General features: G+C 38.7%; 1 protein-coding gene across 1 annotated transcript; it reads right to left on the bottom strand.

Moving 5' to 3' along the window:
• Window positions 1–6816: 6816 nt before the first annotated feature.
• Window positions 6817–10231, bottom strand: LOC105721434 (exportin-7-like). The gene is given in 2 exon segments (XM_064363132.1): window positions 6817–9251; window positions 9254–10231. Coding segments are annotated over 2 exon segments (3399 nt in total). The 5' UTR covers window positions 10218–10231.
• Between the last annotated feature and the right edge of the window lie 13719 nt (window positions 10232–23950).

Raw genomic sequence — 23950 nt, 5'->3', positions numbered from 1 at the left:
TGAATGCTCCTAAAGGGATCATGGGGTGTAACATGACACTGTTACCTTCTGCCCAATGCAAATCTAAATTTGCTGAGGTTGTTTTCTATAGCTTTCATTTATATCTGTATTTTGTGAGTGCTTCTTGAAATGTCCAAGAAAGTGTATTTCTGCATGAACAGGAGAATGGGCTGGGACATGGAACTTGAGTCAATGTGAATATTTTTTATTTTTTTTCTTCCTTCTTCCCCCACGATCATTAGCCCCAGTTAGGTAAAGAGATTAATTATACTAGGGGTCAAGTGTGATGCAAAGGCTATACATTATTGAAAACCATTCCTTTGGGAGTCTGTTCCTCACTGCGGTCTGCACCTAAGTAAATTTCAATGAGATTCTGATGTTCATACATAAGTAGAACCTGTAAGTGCCTGTAATCTCTTCTAACATATTTTTATCATGGAAATATGATGTAATTGGTAGTATAAAGAAGCCCCTGAGCTTTATTTGTTACTTTTATTCTTAAATTATTCAAATTCCCCATATCAAAGCTGTTTAGCAGGTTATCAGAAAACGAAATTTTTAGCAACTTGAGTTACTTTGTGAAAATTATTAAGAAATAACTTGACTCCAACATTTCCATAGATTTGTTAGCATCCAGACTTAAAAAGTAATAATTCCAAATCACATCTAAATTCAAATTTGTATTTATGAAGGTAATTCTAACTGCTCTAATAAATTCCCAAACATCAGTGGTTTATTACTTGCTCAAAAGTCCAAAATGGGTGTTCCTGATTGGTAGATGGTGCTTCTCCATAATTATGGAGCTGATACCTTTCCATCCTGTGGCTCTACCATGTTTCGCACAGCTTCTACAGTCACCGAAAAAAAACTTCCCATTGCAAATGGGAAATTTTTGTAGGCCAAGCCTAGAAATGGCACAAATCACTTCCACCTATACATATTCAACTGGCAGAAGTCATTCACACAGCTGGGCATAATTACTAGCATGGCCACATTTTGCCCAAGAGGAAATAAGAGTGGTGAAAATTCAGGTAGTCTCCTCCACAAAGGTCTTAGTAAAGTCTCTTATAGTGCTTATTCTTGATATCACTTACAATGAAAAGGTGTAAGTTTATTTAATGTAAACTGATTTGAAAATCATTCAGCAACATTAAAATCCAGTGTATAAATAAATTACAACAAAATGCATCTGATGCTATTTTGTTGTCTGTAATACAAATAAGCATTAAGTAACCTAAAATGCACATACATACACACACACACCTACTTTGACATTTAGTTGAGAACTGGGTTTCAAACTATTAGGTGATGTATGAGTATCCAAAAAGAAATAGATATAGTTTAGATATGAGGAAGCACTCTGCTATTTTCCTATCAATGCCACTTTTTAAAACTATTTTCTATGTTCTTTTTTGTATAAACAGAATACTACTAGAATTTGACAATAAAATATTTCATTCTTAAATAAAGTGATAAAATTTCCATGTTTATCATTTTTAGTTACCACTTTACAGATTAGTACATTCTGCTCAAATCTATAGTATTCATTTTTTTTACACACTTTATATAAATTTAGAAAAAACTTAATACTGTTTCAAATTGTTCTTGGCAATTAAACCTTTAGATTTTTCAGTTTCTAGTAGTTCTACCTGTTTTTGTATTTGTAGAAAATTATGGTAAAGAGTTAATTATGTAGGTTAGGGAAGAGAGTGCAAAAGGATGTATTTTTTTTATCATGTACAATCCCCTGGGATTATAATTGTACCTCTCATTAGAGTCTCTAGAGGAAATGTTTATGGTTTGAATCATAGAAAAAGCTGTCATATGAAATCAGAACACCCAAGGAATAACACAATACCACAGAGTCAGTATGATTGATGATATCATAGCTCATTTTTAACAGATGTCAAAAAAAGAAAAATCAAGCTGCCATTCCACATACTAAGCCCTTGTTCATTTAACAGAAGACCTTTATAAGTAAATCATAATTAATGGTAAGTATTCACTGGGTTAGGAGATGGGCATTTGGATTACTTTTAGACTTTCAAAAGAAAAACCATATGATAAAAATAAGAATTTCTAGAAAAGATACTTATATATACCTTTAATTCCCTGGGGCTATATTTGACCAAATATTTAATTTGGCATTGGTGAATGGATTCTAGTTAGGAAAAGTTTCTTTTTAGAAATACAACCACATTTGTAGAACTCAAAAAGTCTCATATGCATCCAGTCTTAAAACAAGTTCTTCCATAACTGCCAAAGGAAATCCTACTTCCAGCTGTGCACTGACTGGTAGAGAGTCAGTGGTACTTTTTAATGATGTATGCATGTAAAAATAATCTGGAGAAAGTAAAGGAAAACAATTATATCTTAATTTTGTTAAAAAATATCAGTAGTTTCTTTGCTGAATCCAACCTTCTACTGAACCAGATTATTATTTTCTCTTAAGCACACTGCAGTATGTGTTCACCATCTCCAAGGGAAGATAAAGAAGTCAGCTAACTGGTAGAATTATCTATGAGATATATTAATTAGCAGCCATATGTCTTTCTCCTAGTAGGCCCTTCTCACTTTTGGAGATATGGGCAAGGATAGTATTATACCATGATTCCTATTCTAAAGTGATCCTGGGGAAGCAAGGCACTGTGGCCCACACCTGTAATCCCAGCACATTCAGAGGCCAAGGCAGGCAGATCACTTGAGGCCAGGAGTTTGATCCCAGCCTGGACAAAACAGGAAGAATCCTGTCTCTATAAAAATCATCAACAACAACAAAAAATTATTTTTAATTATTCAGGTGTGGTGACCCACCTGAAGTCCCAAGCTCCTTTGGAGACTGAGGTGAGAGGATCCCTTGAGCCCAGGAGTCCAGGACTGCAATGAGCTCCAATTGCACCAAGGTACTCCAGCTTGGGCAACAGAGTAAGACCCTGCCTCTTAAAAAAAAAAAGAAAGAAAGAAATTCTAGAAAAGTAAGAAATCTTGTATCAGGTAAAGGGCACTAGTTCCTCCTTAACCAAGCACCTGAGGAATTTCTTAGGTCTGAAGCATCATCCCCTCCCAGGTTTGATGCTTATTAATGAACTGTCAGGCCCATGCAGGTTGGGTATACTGAGAGCATAAACATATGTCTCCTATTTCAATTTAAAATATGAAACTCAGAAATTGTGTTTTTGTTAAACACACATAATCATACACACACACACACACACACACGCTCAGAAAGAACTTTGTTTTCTTCTTTTTGAAGTGCCAGTAGAATATACAGTAGTATTCAATGCCAGATAGTATTCATTTAGATGAACAAAGGGGAATAAAAGCACTTTTGGGATTATGTCTCATTTTAAGTTGAAAATAGCATGATAAATAGAATGTACTTCTGAAAAAATTTTTGAGACTTGAATAGCTAACTCAAGTTCGTTTATACTTTTAACTTTGTGATTTTGATAGTCTTTAGTAGGGGTGAGCAAGATTTTTTTCTGAAGGACCAGTACATGCTATAGACATTACAGGCCATAGATTTTTGATGGAACTATTTAAGTCTGCCATTGTAGCAAGAAACCCGTAGACAATATGTAGATAAACAAATACAACTGTGTTCTAATAAAACCACATTTTCTAAAACAAACTCAAATTCTTGATTACCATTCTCTATTTGTTCTAACAAAAGGAGCAAAGCTACCAGGCACACAGTAAAGACACCTTGTACTGGTCATAGCGATGGTCAGATATGGTCCTTGGGCCACAGTTTGTCAACCTTTGGTCTTTTCAACCCTCATATCACCTATTAAATATCATTCCTTTTCTCACAGTTTCTTAGAGATTATTCTCAAATAACTCATAATTTTACCTTTTGATATGGAGATAAAATACATTTTTCTCCGTTTGTTATGAGGAATTTGGCCCACCTGCTAGATTGAACAGACTGCAAGCTTATAATCTTCCCTGGGCCTTTTGGACAGTAAGGGCCTGCAGGAATTGGGATATGAGTTCATCTGTCAGTTTACAGCTAGAGAATTTAAAGCAAGAACAAGGAGTTTTGGTTCCACAAGATGCTCTATTTAAAAGGACATTGTTGAGAGGTTTACTGTTCAGCACTGCTGGGACGGTCTTAAAAAAATGACCTACTTTCCCTCAGCAAAGCCAACTCTGAAAAAGGATGATGCCTACAAATGAGGTCTCATAAAAGAATATAATTAAACACTGATGCTCCTCAGAGTGAAAGAGCTTTGAGATAATGACTACAGTGGTACACACTGTACCAAGGAGAACAAGATGTCACAATTATATATTTGCAGGTTGATTTAATCTGACAGGATTCTTATCAACAGTGAATTTGGTCTGTCTGTGCATAACAACACAGCTTATGTGTGCCACAAATGAAGCTCTGTTTATCTTTACTAAACTTACAAGTGTCAATTAGCAAACTTCTTAATCGAGCTGGACATAGTGGAGGTCCAGTATATGTGTTCATTTTCTCTGGCACAGTATGTGTAAATCATCCTTTTTATCTAAATGATGTCTTTTAAAAATTCTCTGTATAGATTTTTTTTCATTATTTGATTTTTGAATGATATTCTCTCACTGCAAAGTTCTAATTATCCTATTTTTTCAAGTATCCTTAACAGCTAAATTAGCACCTAGTAGATTTAGGTTGTCCCTCACAGTTAACCCAGGACACAGATAAACAGATAAACAGATTACATCAGGGGTTCGCAAACTATAACACTTGGGGCAAATCCATCCTACCACCTATTTTTTGTATGACCCATGAGCCAAGAATGACTTTTACATTTTTAAATAGTTGAAAAACAATCAAAAGGAAAATATTACTACTGGACTCATGCAACTACATGAAATTCAGAGTTCAGTGTCCACAAATAAAGCTATATTGAAACACAAGCATGTTCATTTTTCAAATATATGGTCTATTGCTGCTGCTTTTGTGCTACATTTTTAAAAATATAACTATTATCTCCCTCCCTTTTCTCTCTCCTTCCTTTCTTCCTTCCTTCCTTCCTTCTCTCCCTCCCTCCCTCCCTCCCAGGCTGGAGTGCAATGCCGTGATCCAGGCTCACTGCAACCTCCACCTTCCAGGTTCTAGTTATTCTTCTGCCTCAGCCTCCTGAGTAGCTGGGATTAAAGATGCCTGCCACCATGCCCAGCTAATTGTTGTTACTGTTGTTGTTGTTGTAGATTCAGGGTTTCACCATGTTGGCCAGGTTGGTCTCAAACTCCTGACCCAAAGTGCTAGGATTACAGGCATGAGCCACTGTGCCTGGCCCTCCTTCCCTTTTTAATTCCTATTTTCACCTTCACTTTGGGGTTTTGGAAGTATTCTAGGATAGTGGTGGGAGCTCAGCCCTAGAAGCTCACTTTTGTGTATGACAGTGTACCTTTATATATATATATATATATATATATATATATATATATTTTATTTTTTTTTTTTTTCAGTAGAAACGATTGAAGTTTATTGGCGGTCACAATGCTTACACTATATGCAGCAAATACCCTTACAAGTCTATCTGCAACCTGATCACGCAAGAAAGGATTCATCACACAGTCGCCAGAGGAGAAGGGAAAAAAATTAACAGGCTTGTTTCTGGGGGTAGAGGAGAGAAATAAAAATAAAACCTAATTGATGAGTGTCCCGTGGGCAAGAGCTGAACTAGAGATGTGTACAACTAGCAGCAACAATTGTGGAAAAAGTACAAGGCAAATAGCTTTCTCCATTAATTTTTCTCTGTAGGTTAATTTCTTTTAATATTCAAAACATTATGGTTTTCATTTTATAAAAATGTATATTTTTAAGGGGTGGGAGAATGTTAAATACTTCATGCTAGGTAGGCCTTGTTATTAAGAACCCCCTACTGTAGTAACTTCCTCCAGTTCATACATTCATGAGTGCAGCGTACATACATAAATATCCACACGCACACATCCACACACACTGCCTCGCGGGCTGGGGAAGACTGAAATCTATTGTCCACACACAGCAGGGCCTCTGGTGGACTCGACCACATTGCCCCATAGGAGAGCAGTGGGCTCACTTCCTTCTCTCTGGTTTCTATCTTCACAGATACCAAGAACCCCACAACATGTCGTTAAATCCAACTTTTAAAAGCAAGAGGCATCTGTCTGAGGATGAGGGTAAGCAAAGTGGGAAAGAGGATGGAGATAAGAACACCAAACACTTTTAGCTGGAGTTATTTGTCACTGCAAGGGGCCAGGGACCCAGGGCAGAACCTATACGGTCCAAGGGGATTGGTGTTCTGGGATGGCTTAGAGTTCCTAATAACAAGGGTTAATACAGTAACAGGAAGTGATCATTTCTGGGTGAGGACAGGGCAATACGAAAAAATATACATTTGGAATTTTAGCTTTTTTTTTTCTTTTTTTTGCCTCTCTACTGTGTCACTAAATATATCTCTGCACTCTCACACATCCTTGTCCAGTATAGCTTCAGGCCACCAGAATACACATTTTCTTCACTCGCATACACAACCCCTCACATCAGCATTGGTGCACTAGACTCTGTAAAAATTTTTCAGTCACACTTTTTGTTTTTAAACTTGAGTCAATATAAACCTTGTTCAAAATGTTATGAAAAAATGTACATGTTTATACAAGGCAGGTTGTGGCAGGACACTAGGGGTTCTCCCCACTTGGGTGGCACCAGGAGGAGGGGCTGGAGTCTCAGTTTGTGTTTCTTATCTCCTTCCACCACCCTTCCCACCCAGTCCCCCAGGAACCAGCAGTGCCCTGCACCCCTAATGAGTGCACTCACACCCCTATTCCCTGGGGAAGTAGCTAGCTGACCTTTGCCATTTTCCCCACACCCCTGGAGGAAGGAGCCAGGATCAGCCAGGCCCTCTCCCAAAGGGCGGCTCGTACCAAAGGTCCCTCGTCCCAAAGGGACGCTGCTCTGTACAGGTAGAGTCCAAGGAGGTGTCAGCTCATGTCATTGCTATTCATGCCATAAGTGGAATTCTTCATTGAGTTGTTGACTTCTCAACGGAATGCTGACAGGTTCTGGGTGAACCTGTCTCTGTTTTTCATAAGAAGATTTCGTTCGATGCCTTCCATCAAGTTCTCAAAACACAGATGCATGGCCTGCTGCTTCTCTGGTGGCTGGCTGTTCATGATACTGTTCCTTAGGTCAGAAAAATACTTTTCATTAAGTAATATCAAGCCAAGTAGGGGTCGGGACATAGACCACTGGTTCCTACAGTCTTCAAAGATGATGGTGTTCAGCACCGTGGACAGCATCTGCTGGATCATCTCTAGATGCTGCTGTATGATGTGCAGAAAGCAGTCGCTCTCCTGGTTCAGGGGTGTGGTCCTCTTCTTGGTGCTACGTGACAGCTGCTTGAAGAGGTATGTCACTATGTGGTCCAGGCAGGAGCAGCAGCCTGTGCATACCATGGTGTCAAGAGCAGTAAGTCCTTCAGAAATGGAAAAGAGAATATACATGATGACATGAGGTTCCAGGCTTGCAATAAAGTTCATATGGTCTTGGGTCAGGACTTCCAGTAGTGAATAATAAGACTGGCTGAGCTTGGGATAATCCAAGAGATCACTGTGGGGAATAGAGAGGAGCAGCTTGATGAAGGTCTGCAAAGCATTGTCCAGGGCATCGCCTCCATAGAGACGAAAGACTCCGAAACTGATGTAACTCCCACTGAGAGCAGCCTTCAGCATGGAGAAGCAGATGGAGATGCCCTTCAGCTTCAGGGCATAGACCTGATCCTTTGGGACCTCTTCTAGTGTCAGGATGCGATTGCCATACATTGTTATCATCTTGCTGGTTTCTCGGAAGAGTAAGATGCCATTGGGGGAAGAGACATCAAACTGGAGTCGCTGGGATCTATTGTCAACTAATTCAGCCATCAGCTTGAGTACAGGTGTGGTACAGGCTGGATCATGGTACCAAAGCTCAATTGCCCGTTGGAGAATTGGCATGTAGGATGGATATATCCATTCAAAGAGCATCATGAAGCTGGTCTTGGCATTGAAAGCAAAAGCGATCCCTCTCAGGTCTCTTACTAGGCCAACTAGAGTTCGCTTTGCCTCCTGCTCATTGAAACTATTGGTGCTAAACATCTGGGCCACAGCCTCAAATGCTGCTGTGAGTGGCAGTATGAACTGCTCATACTGATCTTCATCCTCTCCTAAATCCACCATGAGGAGACGCCCAAGTGCTGTGTAGAAGGTAGTCCGACACCGCATGTCTGTCAGGTTGGACTGATTGTTAATACCCAAAAATGAAAAGTGCTCGCTCATATGATTGTTCAGCATGAACTGTACTGCACTAAGCTTCACTAGTTTCCTTATGCTACTGTACCCAATGGAGAGGTCATTGAGAAGCTGTAGTGTCTTGGAGGTGATTGGTTCACAACAGCCCCAGTACTTCAAGTTGGTAATGATTTTTCCTATGAAGACACTTAGGACCATGGTCTCATCATTCAAGCCCAGAACTTCTGAGAGTCGGCAGTAGAGCTTAGAGGATTTCTGCACTTGGTCCCCAATGTAGATCTTACAAAACTGTTCAAAAAAGCTCAGCATGTCCAACTCTAGCTTCTCATTACCCGCCTGGGCCAGACGAGAATCTGTTAGGTTCATCAGCTGGAGCACCCGACAGACAAGCTCACCATCTATGGTGTCTTGCTCATCAGTGCTGGCAAAAGAAACCCGGCCACCAATCACTGCTCCAATAATGTAAACCAACCATGTCAGCCTTCCCTCCTGCACTGCAATGTCCATTGGGCTTGCGCTGGCACTCTGTAGCAGCTCCTGGTAGGACTGGGCTGACTGGTCAAACAACTGCACGAGGAGTGCAAATGTCTTCTCGTACTCACAACGCCCAATGGTGGACAGTTGGTCCAACTGCTGCTGGACCAGTCCCGTATCCTCCAGGGGATCTTCCAGGCCATCTCTCAGTATGATGTGCACAGATTCCAACCAGGATGTGATGTAGGCTTTGATGACCTCAGGAGTGTAAGTTTCCAGCATGTGGGGCTCTGTGACTTTGAGATATGGCACAGAGGCTGCCAACCACTGCCACAGGCTCAGAAGATAGTGCACACTATTTGGGGCAAATTCCCAGTGCTGTAGGCTGGTCACTGTGAAGTTGGCTATCAATCAGATGACTTCAGGGTAGTTTTCCATCTTTACCAATTCTCCCAATTGATAGTTACTCTTCAATCGGGCCAGTAGTCTGCAAAACTCATGATAATTGTTTGGTCTGACAAACTCTGTGGATTTTCCAGTATTCGTTTAACACCATCTACAAGATGAGAGAGAAACTTGGCCCTCTCTGCGTTGTTAAACAGGGATCTTCTGACTGAGGCAATCTGTACCAAGCAGGATAATACCAGAGGTGAAAATGAAGGAGGGATGGAATGATACAGGTTAAAAAACAGCTGCAGAGTTGAAGAATCTAAGAATGCTGATCTCCAGCTGGTGGGAATCTGCACTGTACACAGGTCATCTGAGGACTCATCAGTTGAAGTGCCGATGAAGTCAAAGTTGAGGCAGTTATGAGTGAGCTTGAGCAGTTGCATGAGCAAGCCATGCTGACTTTCATCATTCAAGTTTAGATTCTTTCCTGAAGCCTGTTTTAGTAAGTTGCAGGAAAGTGTGAAGATATCAAATAATGATGAATCCCGAAAAGAGGAGGCTATTTTTCTGTGCTTGGTTAAAGGCTGAGTGGTGTCTGCTTGATTAATTTCATTGGTTAGCTGAGATAAAACTGTGACACCAATGATGCAGCATTCAACACTATCCTGTAAAAACCTTGTGACGTCTGTGATTGCATTTCTGAAGACATAGTCATCCTTCTGACAATCAAACCAGCCCAGTTTTGTGATTCTGGCATATAATTGAATAAGTGCTTGTGTCACGAAAGTAGCCAACTTCGGCCGAGTGGCAAGGTAATTGAGCACATAGTTCCGAATATCTATTCGCCGTTCCAATGGTAGGGGGTTGTTTGTGCATGATACAAGCTTGGTAAGGCATGTAGCTGCCAGTAACTGGGAGTAAGAGGAACTTCCTCTTTCAAGGAGTAGCTGGCACTTGCTCAGGCAATCAGGGCTGTTGGTAAATTCAACCAAGGCTTTCTCTGCCTGGAGTCGAGTGGTTGTATCTGTGGTTTCATACAGCTGTTTGCACAGATTCTCTAGTTGGGCCAGGCTCTGCATATGATCCGCCATTTTGCTCCATTCATTCACCTTAATATATTTTTATCTCTACCTTATGAAATGTAGAAGCCAGCCTACATACTCATTAATCAAAATGTCCAACAGTTCTATAGTGCTTTAAAATTTATGAAGTGCTGTCACATGCACTGTCTCATTTGATCTTACATACTGGTACCATTTCCTTTACTTGAAAGAGATGGAACCTGAGGTTCAGATACATTAACTGACTTTCCAAAAATTATGTAACCCTATAGGCAGAGCAAGATGGCAGAACAGAAGCTTATACCATTCATTGCCCCCCACCCTCACTGCCACCACTGGAAGACCAAATTTTAACAACTAACAGCATAGAGAAAAGCACCATCACAAGAAACAAAAATCAGGTGAGTAATCACAGTACTTGGTTTTAACTTCATATTATGGAGAAAGGCACTGAAATGGGCAGGAGAGAGAGTCTAGAATCACCAATTGTACCACTCCCCGATTCTCTGCCAGCAGTCATGCAGCACGGAGAGAGAATCTGTGCACTTTGGGGAGATAACTCACAGTGACTGGGGCACTTTACATTGAACTCAGTGCTGCCCTGTCATGGCAAAGAATAAAGCCATGCTGGTCTCCTCCAGTGCCTGCATACAGGGAACATCTGGACCACCCCTAGCCAGGGGTGAATCTTTCAGCCTAATGGTTGGAACTTGAGTTTCTTGGCAAGCCTCACCAATGTGGGATGAATTGGGGTCATAGGTAAACGTGTGGGATGAAGTGGGGTCATAGGCAGTCTTGGACTCATGGACTGCAATTCTTAGGCAATTCCTAGTGCTAGGCTTGGTTCAGAGCCCGTGAACTAGGGTGGCATGTGACCTAGTGAGACAGAAGCTGGTGCAGCTAAGGAACTGCTTGCACCATCCCTCCTCCAACCTGAAGCAACACAGCTGGCAACAACAAAAGCGTCTCCTTCTTTCTGCTCCACAAGAGGAGACCTAAGGGTCAAGAGGACATTGTCCTGAAACTCGGGTACCAGCCACAGTAGGATAGGGCACTGGGCAAAGTCATGAGGCCCCCATTCTGGGCCCTAACTCCTGGATGGCATTTCTAGACACACCTTGGGCCAAAAGGGAACCTGCTGTCTTGAAGCAAAGGGCCCAGTCCTGGCAGGATTTATCACCTGCTGACTAAAAAGCCCCTGGGCCCTGATTAAACAGTAACAATACCCAGGGAGTACACCATGGGCCTTGGGCTCTGAGACATGCTGGCTTCGGGGTGACCTAGCACATTCCCAGCTGTGGTGGCTACAGTGAAAGACTCCTTCTGTTTGAGACAAGCAGAGAGAAAAGTAAAGGGAACTTTGTCTTGTACCCTAGGTAGCAGCTCAACCACAGCTGGGTAGAGCAACAAGTAGGCTTTTTGGGTCCCCAAGTCCAAGCCTAGGCTCTTGCACAGCATTTTTAGACCTGCCCTGGGCCAGAAGGGAGTTCACTGTCCTGAAGGGTGAGTCCCAAGCTGTCAGCATTCTCCATAAGCTGATGGATGAGCCCTTGGGCTTTAACTGAACATCAGCAGTGGCCTGGCAGAATACACAATGGAACACTGATGGTGGTGACCACAGGGAGAGGCTCCTCTGCCTATGAAAGGGGAAGGAAGAGTGAGAACTTTGCATCATGGTTCGAGCTTAGCTGCAGTAGAATAGAATATCAGGTAAATTGCTAAGGTATTTCACTCTAATCCTTGGCTCTCAGATAGCATCTCAGGACTTACCCAGGGCCTGAAGAAACTTACTGCCCTAAAGGGAATTCAACAATACATTAAAAAGATCATTCATCACAATCAAATCAGATTTATTGAGGGATGCAAGGATGGTTCAACATGCACACATCAATGAATGTGATACATTATATCAATAGAATGAAGAATAAAAATCATATAATCATTTCAATTAAAGCTGAATAGCATTTGATACAGTTCAGCATCCCTTCATGAAAAAAATTCCCAAAAATCTGGGTATAGAACGAGCACCTCAACATAATAAAAGCCATATATGATAAACCCACAGCTAGTATCATACTGAATGGGGAAAAACTTGAAAACCTTTTATCTTGGATCTGAAAATGACAAGGATGCCCACTGTCACCACTGTTACTCAACACAGTAGTGGAAGTCCTAGCTACAGCAATCAGACAAGAGAAAGATATAAAGGGCATCCAAATTGGAAATGAAGAAGTTAAATTATCTGTATTTGCAGATGATAGAATCTTATATTTGGAAAAAGCTAAAGATGCCACCAAAAACTATTAAACTAATAAACAAATTTAGTAAAGTTGCAGGATACAAAATCAACATGCAAAAATCAGTAGTATTGTTATATACCAACAGTGAAAAACCTGAAAAAGACATAAAAAATACTCTCATTTACCATAGCCACAATAAAATTAAATACATAGAAATCCACTTAATGAAGGAGGTGAGAGATCTGTGCAATGAAAGCTATAAAATGCTGCTGAAAGAAACTGAAGAGAACACACACACAAAATGGAAAGATATTCCATGTTCATGGATTGGGAGAATCATTAATATTAAAATGTCCATACTACCCAAAGCAATCTAGCGATTCAATGCAATTCATATCCAAATACTAATAACATTCTTCCCAGAAACAGAAAAGAAATCCTAAAATTCATATGGAACCACCAAAGATCCAGAATAGCCAAAACTATTGTGAGCAAAAAGAAAAAAAAAGTGGAGGAATCATATTGCCTGACCTCAAATTATACTACAGAGCTCTGAAAGAACAAGCAAACAACCAGTATGGTACTGGCATAAAAACAGACTCACAAACCAATGGAACAGAATAGAGAACCTGGAAACAAATCCACACAGCTACAGTAAACTCATTTTTGACAAAGGTACCAAGAATATACACTGGGGAAAAGACAGTCTCTTCAATAAGTGGTGTTGAGAAAACAGGATATCCATATGCAGAAGAATGTAACTAGACCCCTATCTCTTGCCTTAAAGGAAATTCAAATCAAAATGTTTTAAAAACTTAATCAAAGACCTCAAACTATAAAACTACTGTAAGAAACCATTGGAGAAACTCTCTAGGACATTGATCTGGACAAAAATTTCTTCAGTAATACCCACGAGCACAGACAACCAAAGCATAAATGAACAAATTGGATCACATCAAGTTAAAAACCTTCTGCACAACAAAGGAATCAATAAGGAGAAGAGACAACCCACAGAATAGGAGAAAATATTTGCAAACTACCCATCTAACAAGGGATTAATAGCCAGAACATATAAGGAACTCAAAAATTCTACAGGAAAAAAATCTAGCAATCTAATTTAAAATTTGGTCAAAAGATTTAAATAGACATTTCTCAAAAGAAGACATATAAATGGCAAGCAGGCATATGAAAAGGTGTTCAATCATTGACCATAAGAGAAATGCAAATCAAAACTACCATGAGTTTCGATCTGCATATATCACCCAGTTAAAATTGCTTTTATCCAAAAGTAAAGCAATAACAAATGCTGGCCAATATGTGGAGAAAAGGGAACCCCCGTATACTGTTGGTGGGAATGCAAATTTGTACAAACACTATGGAGAACGGTTTGAAGGTTCCTAAAAAATCTAAAAATAGAGCTATCATATGATCCAATCATCCCACTACTAGGTATATACCTCAAAGAAAGTAAGTCACTATATCAAAGAGATATCTACGTTCCCATGTTTGTTGCAGTACTGTTTGCAACAGCCAATAAGTGGAAGTAACCTAAGTGTCCATCAACAGATAAATGGATAAAGAAAATGTGGTACTTATACACAATGGAGTATTCAGCCATAAAAAAGAATGAGATTCTGTCATTTGCAACAACATAGATAGGACTGGACATCATTATGTTAAGTTAAAATAGCCAAGCATAGAAAAACAAACATTGAATGTACTCACCCATTTGTGGGATCTAAAAATCAAAACAATTGAACTCATGGAGACAGAGAATAGAAGGATGGTTACCAGAGGCTAGGAAGGGTAGGAGGAGATTTAGGGGGTTGGAGGAGCATGGGGTTGGTTAATGGTTTAAAAAAATTAGGAACAATAAATAAAACCTAGTATTTGATAGCAAAAGAGAGGGACTATAGCCAATAATAATTTAATTGTAAATTCCTAAAATAACTTTTTGAGTATAATTAGAACACAAAACAAAGGATAAGCATTTGAGGGGATGGATACTCAATTTTTCATGATCTGATTATTATGCATTGCATGCCTGTACCAAAATATCTCAGGTACCCAATAAATATATACACCTATCATGTACCCATAAAAATAAAAAATTTTTTAAAATTAAATTACATAATAAATGGTTGAGAGTGGATTTTAAATCTGATTCCAAGCCTTAAGTTATTTCTGCATTACCACCCTGTCTTAGAAAGTGCTACAAACAAAAATTTTGTTATTCTTGTTTTGAAATCATGCACAAACCTCCTATGAAACAGACCTGAAGAAAACTTCTTCTCCCATCCCCATCACCCCAACATAAAACAAGTAAGAATTGTAGGCGGGGCTTCCTTTCTTCACACTGAGTAGAATTCAGCAATGATGTTGTATAGTGTCATAGCCACAGTCATTCATACAATAAAGAAGGAGAATAAGCAACACTTGAAACTTACAGTTATAATCTTTATAAGATTTAGGGTATAAAATAACCAGCCTCCTTCATTTCATCCTTGGCCCCATAATACCACTCGCAAACAGAAGTCAGAGTGAGCTTTTAAAAAATCCAAATCATATCGTTAAAATAAATCCAAATTCTTGCAAGGCTGTATTTTGTCTTCCCCTCTCACCCCACCCCGTTCTCTCCAACTTATTTACCACATTTCTTATTATTCAATCCACTCTTAATACAATGGTTTTCTGCATTCCCTGGTCATGACAACTCATTTCTATGTTTGCCTCTTCAGGGGCCTGAGCATTATCACTGGAGATCTCAGGACTGATGTCTTCCCATCATGACACCTCTACTCAAATGACAACTTCTCTTCAAAGACACTTTTCTTGACTACCTGCACCAATGTCTCTCTACCCTAGTACTCCGATTTATTTCTTGATATCACCATCTCACTCTAAAATTGTATCATTCATTTATTGATACAGTTCTTTAATATCTATCTCCCTCCGCTTGCATGTAAGGTCTTTTGGCACAAAGACCTTGCCTATCTTTTTCACCAACATGTAGACTACTGCATGGCACATGATACACATTCAAATACATCAACATTGTGTGGAGAAATGAGTAAAATATATGTGGCCTTTGAAATAAAACGTCCCCATTTTCTGATATAGCCTAGTTGCTAAGGCAAGGAATGTTACTTCAACTATAAGGTGTAATATGAAAGATCTGTCAATAGTAGTGTAAGAAATATACAGAATAATAAGTGTAATCATGAGTTCAATCTAGAAAGAAATAATAATAATTCCTAAATTCTGTAGGAATGCAAATTGTTTGTGGGCACTATACACATTTTCACTTGTAAACATACTATTTCCACTCTGTCTGCTTCAAGCCTCAGCTTTTCAGTGTTGTGGCATCTCATGATTTCAGGGCACCTGGGGATTATTAGATGTCTAAGCTTCTAAACTGTCACTTTTTGAAGCTAGAGCATGGAATTATCTGAGCAGAAAGCTGAGAAGCCCCATTTAATCAGCCACTACTATGGTTAAACTCCTTCAAGGCAAACACATTTTGACTGACCCAAAATATTAAGAGTCAGCTCTGAGTATATTAACTGTTCAGAGTCATCAGTCGCAAGTGGAAGTATTTAAAATTCTGTTTTTCTGCTGTGTGTGTGTGTGCAGATTAAAAATGGTCATACTTTAAATGACAGCATTGTTAAATAAATTGAAGCCCTTGAAGCTGGTTCTTAGGAGAGCCAGAACTGAATGGAGCCAAACTCATTTATAAAACTATCTTTTATTTTAAGAAAATAAAATGATCAAATTCTGTGACAGTAAAGAGGAAGGGTGTTGTTTAGTAATGAACAGCTTAGTTCTACGGTATATATGAGGATAGAGTTGAATTATGCTAGAGATATGGTGATTTAATGAACCACGGAAAGCACATTTACTTCAAGGGGACAGAATGTGCTGAGCATATTTCATCAGGAACCTTAGAAGGGATACTTCTGAAAATACTCCAAATTGACTACTACAGTGGGATCAGGTTAGAGAGGAGAGGTGTGTGTTTGAAACAGTCAATTTGGAGTTGACTGCTAAGAAAATTTGCAGTTTGCATGATTTTATGCATTTTTCTGTCGAGATTAGTCTAACGCATAACTGTGAATTTAGTCTTGGAAATATTTCCTACTTGTTCTTCCTATGCCTCTGATTTTCTCATTGGTAACACCCATTCTCACCCCATCCATATCATTTATATATTTATTCTTTACCTACTAATCTTTGACAATATCTCATTTGTCCCTCTTTTCTACATAAATTATTCTTCCTTCTTCTACCATTAAAATTTCCCATCCCATAGTACCTGGAACTTGAGCATTTCCACTGTTCACCGAAATCAAGTACTTATTTTTATCAAAAATCATTTCTTAAGTGCATGTGCATAAGAGGGTACTACTAGATATCACACATGGAATAGAGAACCATCAGACACACGATCTCCTCGCATGTTTCTTAAAGTCATTGCTAATTATCCTGGAGAAGATAACATAGTTCTCATCAATGAGTAAATGGCTTATAACAAACAGCAGAATATATATATATATATAATATATATATATATATATATATATATAGAGAGAGAGAGAGAGAGAGAGAGAGAGGGGCGGGGGATGGAGTTTTAAAAGAAATAAATGCTTCTGTAATGGGAAAAGTTGAGCTTTGCTTTTTTTTTTTTTTTTGAGACCAAGTCTCCCTCTGCCACCCAAGCTGGAGTGTAGTGGTGCAATCTTGGCTCACTGCAACCTCTGTCTCTCGAGTTCAAGCGATTCTCCTGCCTCAGACTCCTGAGAAGCTGAGACTACAGGTGTGCACCACCATGCCCGGCTAATTTTTGTATTTTCAGTAGAAACAAAGTTTCGCCATTTTGGTCAGGCTGATCTCAAACTCCTAAACTTATGATCCGCCCACCTTCACTTCCCAAAGTGCTGGGATTACAGGCATAAGCCACTGTGTCCAACCAAAAGCTAAGCTTCTATTACATGCAAGCGGACAAATTATACTGGGGAAACAGATAATTTTCACACTAGTAGCAAGTATTGTACAGGTATTTGTCTCATCCTGCTTATGTGTGGACTGACTACTAAATAACCAAATTAAGTTACTGTAACTAGAGGTAGTAACTGGATAATGGCCTTCCCCTGACAACCGAATGCATGGGCTCAGGTATTTATGCACAAAGTAGAAGGCCTTTTTAAGTAGCAGGAATCCAACTTCATTGTCATTATTACCATTGTGCCAAATGACTTGTAAAATAAAATAAATGAGATCTACAGCACCTAGCAAGCTAAGACAACCCCCAATTCATCATTCCCCTGCAAAAGTGCACTCTGATGGTCTCGAAATGAGGGTGAGAGAGAGGATTAGTTCTGACCTTCCACTGATAGAACAAAGTGTTATTCTTGATCTCACTTCACTGGTTTCTGACTAGCATAGCATTTTTTTGTATTATCTTATTTTTCTCTATTCATAAATCAAAGTTATCATCCAAAGAGCCACAGGATCTGCTGTCTTGCTGGAGTTTCACACAGAAAATTCCTTTTATGATTATTAGAATGATTTGTACCTGAATAAATAGGCACATATTAGGCTCCAGATGGAAACTGTTAATTTCATACCACCTCCACAAAAACACATAGCAATGGGTCTTGGGCAGAGTTTGAGAAATGTGTCACCCAGTCATCACTGTAGAACTTCATATTACATATTTACCTTGTATGACTGGCACGTTATGTCAGAAAAGTAGCAAGTTTAAGTAAGTGAGGAGAGAAATGCATAGCACAGATTTTTTTTAAACATATACAAAATGTTGAGAAACTCCAGTGATAGTTCGTCACTTCTGCAAAAGCAGCTTTAAGATGTTTGAAATAGCCCCTTCACCTTTATTTCATGGTGTGAACCTGAGAAAAGTATGTAGTCTGTGCAAAGGATCCAAAGCATATATAATATTATTTTCAGAATGGCACCACATGCTGCTAGGATTATTTAAAGTCACTCATATATGTAAATCAAAGTAAAACGTAAACATTACAGTACTATTTTTTTTACCTACCTTGGCGTAAAGCCACAGTAGTTCTTGTTTAGGGAAATTTGCTCATCATTACAAAGTAGCCATGTGATTGATATTGCCAGGATGAATGCATTCTTCCCCAAAGTATCTGAATTTGGGCTGAATTATGCCTACATCCTGTGCAATCTAGTTGAAAAGGTAGAGGCTTTGGATTTAGACAAATCTGATGGTGAATTTGGGCTGAATTATACCTACATCCAGTGTGATTTAGTTGAAAAACTAGAAGCTCTGAATTTAGACAAATCTGATTGTGAATCCTGGACCACAGTTCACTATTTGGGAGACTTGGGCAAGTCACCTAAAATCACTGATCCTCAGATTTCCCACCTATAATAGTAATAATATTTAGATATTTAGGGGTTCTATTCTTGCTTGGGGGATTGTTTGCTATATGCCAGGCAATGTGCTAAGTACTTGACATACATTGTGTTGATAAGTATTCAAAATAACAGCAGGTATTAGCCACTTTTAGGACACTGATATTCAGAAGGGTGAGTTATCTTGAATAGTCTTACAACAGGTATGACTCCAAAGCCTGTGCCCTATCCATTGCTGTCAGGGAATTAGGGAGAAAGTGACTCACAGGCACTCCCTGAATGGCCTCCGCAATGGGGTGGTGATTCTTCCACTGCCTCGGCTGCTCTTTTTGCACTGAACAATAGCTATGTAAAGCAAGACTGAGATCTACTTCTTGTGTAACTTCTTTCCCTTCCCTGCTCTTGTTGGTTGCCATGATTCCTTTACAAAATACGAAACCTAGATGCTGACTTTGTCTTGCCTGAGTTTCTTGGCTTAGGCTAAAACTAATTTGTATCTTCATCACCTGTGAGTTCTGAACCACTGCACCTTGACCTTTAGCTCCTCCCTACTGGAGACTAGAATTCTTGTCTATCTATATCCCATAGAACTGTAAGTGCTCTATCTCCATTTGATAAAGTTGAGTCCCATCAACTTTAAAGTTTGTCAAGTTTTTGTTTTTTTTTTTAATGTCCCCATACCTTCCTGCTTTAACTAACTTTCTCTGTTATAAACCTGGTTGGAACTATAACACCTACCTGAATTTCCCTGCCTTTCTAATACGTGTGTGTGTGTGTGTGTGTGTGTGTGTATGTGATCATCCACTTGTTTAGAGAACTCTTATTCCCATCCTTCTCACTTCCACAGCTTCCAGAAAACTGACAGACATAGCAGCCTGCCATGCCGTGTTAATACCCAATCCCAGAGCATATGGTGCCCTACAAAATACCTAAGGCTTATGAATGGATTATTTTCTTTTCAATCAACAAGTCCTGGTGGTGGCAAACACAATATATCTGTAACATCACTTATGAAGGCCTGTGGAAAGGTAAAAAAATATATACACTATTCTCCTTTTTAAAATTATGAACATCTTGAATCCGTACAAGAATTTCTATTTATTTGACTTGCTGGTTAAATTGTATTTAAAAGACCTTGTGCTACAAAAAAAAATGGTATCATCAAAATGAAATATAAAAGAAAAAAAATCGGGCCTTTTTCAAATTTTTTTTTTTAAACCATATATCTAAGTGTTATTCAAAAACCACAGGCTTCAGGGTCAGTTCAGTCTTTTTTTTCCTTAGTACAAAACATTTCACTGAAAATGTGAAGACAGATCAATAATCCAATATTTTTATTAATTTTATCTAACTCAAGTATATAGTATCACATTTTTCACAAAAAGCTGGGAGAAGGATCTATGGTACACAGGTCTCCATAATACACACACACTTTTAAAAATCAACTGCTTTAAAAAAATCTGTTGAGCATTATTCATGCACAGCCTCTTTTGGGCAAGACATCCTCCTGCCTGAATCTGTGGGGGTGGTGGGTGACGGCTGCAGCCTCAGCCTGCGGAAAACTACCCTGGGTCACAGATGTCTCAGATGGGAAGAGTGGGCAGCCTCTGTACTTAAAATTACAGAAGAATTTACAGGGTAGTTTTTTTCAGAATAAATAATCTGAAACCAGTTATTAATCCAAAGGACTATAAATCAAGAAGAGAAACCATAATGCAATGCTAAGCAAATCAGGGACCGAAGGGAGCCAAAATAAGAAAATCTGAAGCAGATTCAAGGAAAACAAGCCTAGAATTCCAGGAGCACAACTCAGGCATGTGTGGCTGGTTTATGTACAGTTCTGGTGGACTTTGTAATTTTTATGTTGAAGCTAATTAGAGGCCTACAGGAAATAAACATATATCCCCATGCTAAGCACTGTTGGAAATAGATAAATGCACTATGGTCCTACCTTAACAGAAAGAGCAAAACCATCCACTTATATTGCAAATGCCTATTAGACCAGGGTATTTTTCCCCCAGTGGAGCCCAAACAGCACCTTCAGATCTTTCTCAACAGGGTACCTCAGGTATTGACTGCCAGTCATTGGAGGTGACATGTCAAGTGGAAGTGACTTACCACCTCTGCTTAAAAAGCTTATACCTAAATAGAAGGGCAGTACAACATTAGTAAATCACTGCAAGCCATAGCAGCACACGGTAAGTTGTTTGAAAGTAACATAACAGTAAAATATGTTTAGAGAACACTGATGACAGCAGAAGCCTTCATGGATGGGGTGGGCTTTGAGCATCCAAACAGTGGCCAAGAAAGCATCTCTAAAGCCTAAGAGTAGACGCAAGAGGAGTTAAGAGTTGTTTTGCATGACCATAACACTGTATTATTTGGGCTTGGATTTTACAAGGCTGCTAGATGTGCTGTCATGTTTTAAATCAAAAGGGAGAAAACTTCCCAATATATAAAGAGGATAATTAAAATATTTGTATATCCATGAGAATGATATATAGTCTGAAAATATAGTACTGACAGATGAGCTCCAGAATTTGCTAATTCGCTATTTCTAAATGTAGGCACTATTATTTATGAGAATACTGTTTCTTTTTTATGGTGGTTACATAATCAAGTGTTTCTATGATTTAAAAATAACAAAGTACTGGTCTCATAAAACAAAATAAATCACATAAGTAATTAAATTTATAGTAGATGCTTTATTTGTGGGGCATTTGCGTGTGGTTATAACTGAATCATCGGCTTTCATTTCACATGTGCATGAGTGGACTACTCACTTAAATGCATTTGTCTTTGAAGTTAAGGAAAAAGTAAGAGCCAAAGAAACCTAAATTTTGAACTTGTAGGTGGATAAATACATGTTTTTTCAAGCACGTGATGACTTGTTTTTCAAATTAAGCTTCATATACAATGGATAAAATTCTCTAAAGGCCTGAAAAAAAAGTAAATTCCAGCAAACTCTGGTACTTCCTCATAGTGTCCACTCTTTTTTAAGAAAATTCAGTTAGAAAACTCTAGGAGTAGACTGAGGCTCAATCCCAGTATACCACTCACATTTTTAGAAAATATCTTTTACTTGATTTTTGTTTTTTCCTTTTTTGTCCACGGGAAAACTATTTGGTGAAAGACTAGAATCATTCCACTTAGAACAGAGAGTTTTTGGAACTCTAATACACTTGTGGTTTAAACCACATATTGTCATCGTAAATTGTTTCCTAAGGTTGTTTGTTTGTAAATTTGTTAAGGTTACCATAATAAATTACCACAAACTGTGTGGCTTGAAACAACAGAAATTTATTCTCTCACAGTTATGGAGTCAGAAATCCAAAATCAAAGTGATGGCAGGATTGGTTTCTTTTGGACTCTTAGAGAGGATCTGTTCCTTGTCTCTTCCAGCTTCTGGTGGCTCCAAGAGTTCCTCAGTTTGTGGCAGCATCACTCTAATCTCTACCCCATCACAGGGCCTTCTCCTCTGTATTCCATCTTCTCCCCTTCTCTTCTCTCCACTTCTCTTTTCTTCTCTTTCCTCTCCCACCCCCTCTCCCTCCCCGCCCCCTCTCCTCCCCTCCACTCTTCTTCTCTTCTCTTGCACTTGTTGTCGGATTTAGGGTTCATGCTAATCAAGGATAATCTTATCTCAATATCCTTAACCTCCACAAAGACTCTATTCTAAATGAGGTGACATGCCCAAATAAGGATCATTCATAGATTGTGGGTGGACATATCTTTTGGGGGACCATCAATCAACCCACTGATTCATTTTCTATTATTTTGCTTGTTATCCACATTGTAGAAATAGCTGATTCCGCCCCTTTTAAAATAATTTTAATTTAAATTAAAAAATCTGTGACTCAGCACAGTGAAATTTTACACTCTTCTTATATTTTAGTCTCCTCTTACTTTGTTTGGCTTTGGTAGTTTGCGTAAATTCTATGCATTTTCCACCTGACAATATAATTGTTCTAAATCCACCGAAAGCTTAATTTCATTTTATTCTTAAAATTTTCAAATATCACATTCCATTTGAAAAAAAACAGGAAATAGTCATCTATTTATTTACTTTCAATTAATTAATTATTTTCATTATATGTTCTCCCAGAATACAATAATCCATATATTGTACTGTCATTAAGTTATGAAAATATTTCAATACTGGGAGGTATTGTTAAAGTAAAATATCCAGGCTTTAGCCAGAGATTGTTCTGCCAAGAATTCATAGTTCATGCTTTAATACTTTCAATCTATTTGATTTAAACAAGGCACTCAATGTTTCTTAGTCCATGTTTTCTCACCTGTAAAATGAAGACACTAATACCTCCTATGACGGTTTGTAATAAGGATTGGACATAAGTAAACTATCCAGTGCAAAGCCTACCACGGAGTATTTACTTTGTAAAGACACTGATATTTATTACTTATTACAGACTTTTTCTATAAAGCAAAATATAAAAGGGAATTTTAATTGGTAGCTCATTCATTTAATTCACTTAAATGCTGAACTGACTGGTGTCTGCTGTAAAGTAGGTTTGGAAGGTACGGTGTAACTTCAGATTCCAGATTCCAAGGTTCAGAGTTGTGTCCTAACAATTTCCTTAGTCAATCTGCTGCCCATCCTCTGCTTTTTATCTGTTAGGCAGGTCTCCACACTCTCCCTGAAACCATGATTCTCTTTGCCTTCAGTCTTGTTCATGATGTTTGACTACTTGGAAATAGTCTCCTTTCTTCTCCGCTATCCATACCTGCCCATTGTTTACAGCCCAAGAGAGGTCATTTATTTCATTTGAGGGCTCTTCTCATACTTATGATCAAATGTATGCTCCACTTTGGAATTCTGAAGGGCTTATAGTTTGCACTCATTTTGACATTTGAGGTATACCACTTTGCCTAGATGTAGGCTTGGTGTTGAAAATTATTAAATGTATCATAAGGCCAAAAATTCTAATTAAGTGTCTTAATGTTTATGGGTTGCATTCTAAACTTCATTAAGTTGTTCTTGCAGGTTCAAATCTTTAGAATGTTTGTTTTCTTTAAATAAATTAAACTTCAAGCTCCCATCATCCAGACGAATGGGAAATTCAACTCTGGCAATTACTGAGGCTTCCTCTCTCATGTTCATTCAAT

Source organism: Aotus nancymaae, unplaced genomic scaffold (assembly GCF_030222135.1).
Source record: "Aotus nancymaae isolate 86718 unplaced genomic scaffold, 86718_ANA_hifiasm-v0.15.2.pri h1tg000051l, whole genome shotgun sequence".
NCBI classification, from domain to species: Eukaryota; Metazoa; Chordata; class Mammalia; order Primates; family Aotidae; genus Aotus; species Aotus nancymaae.
Note: the sequence above shows the minus strand (reverse complement) of the source record. Positions and strands in the feature narration are given on the sequence as shown.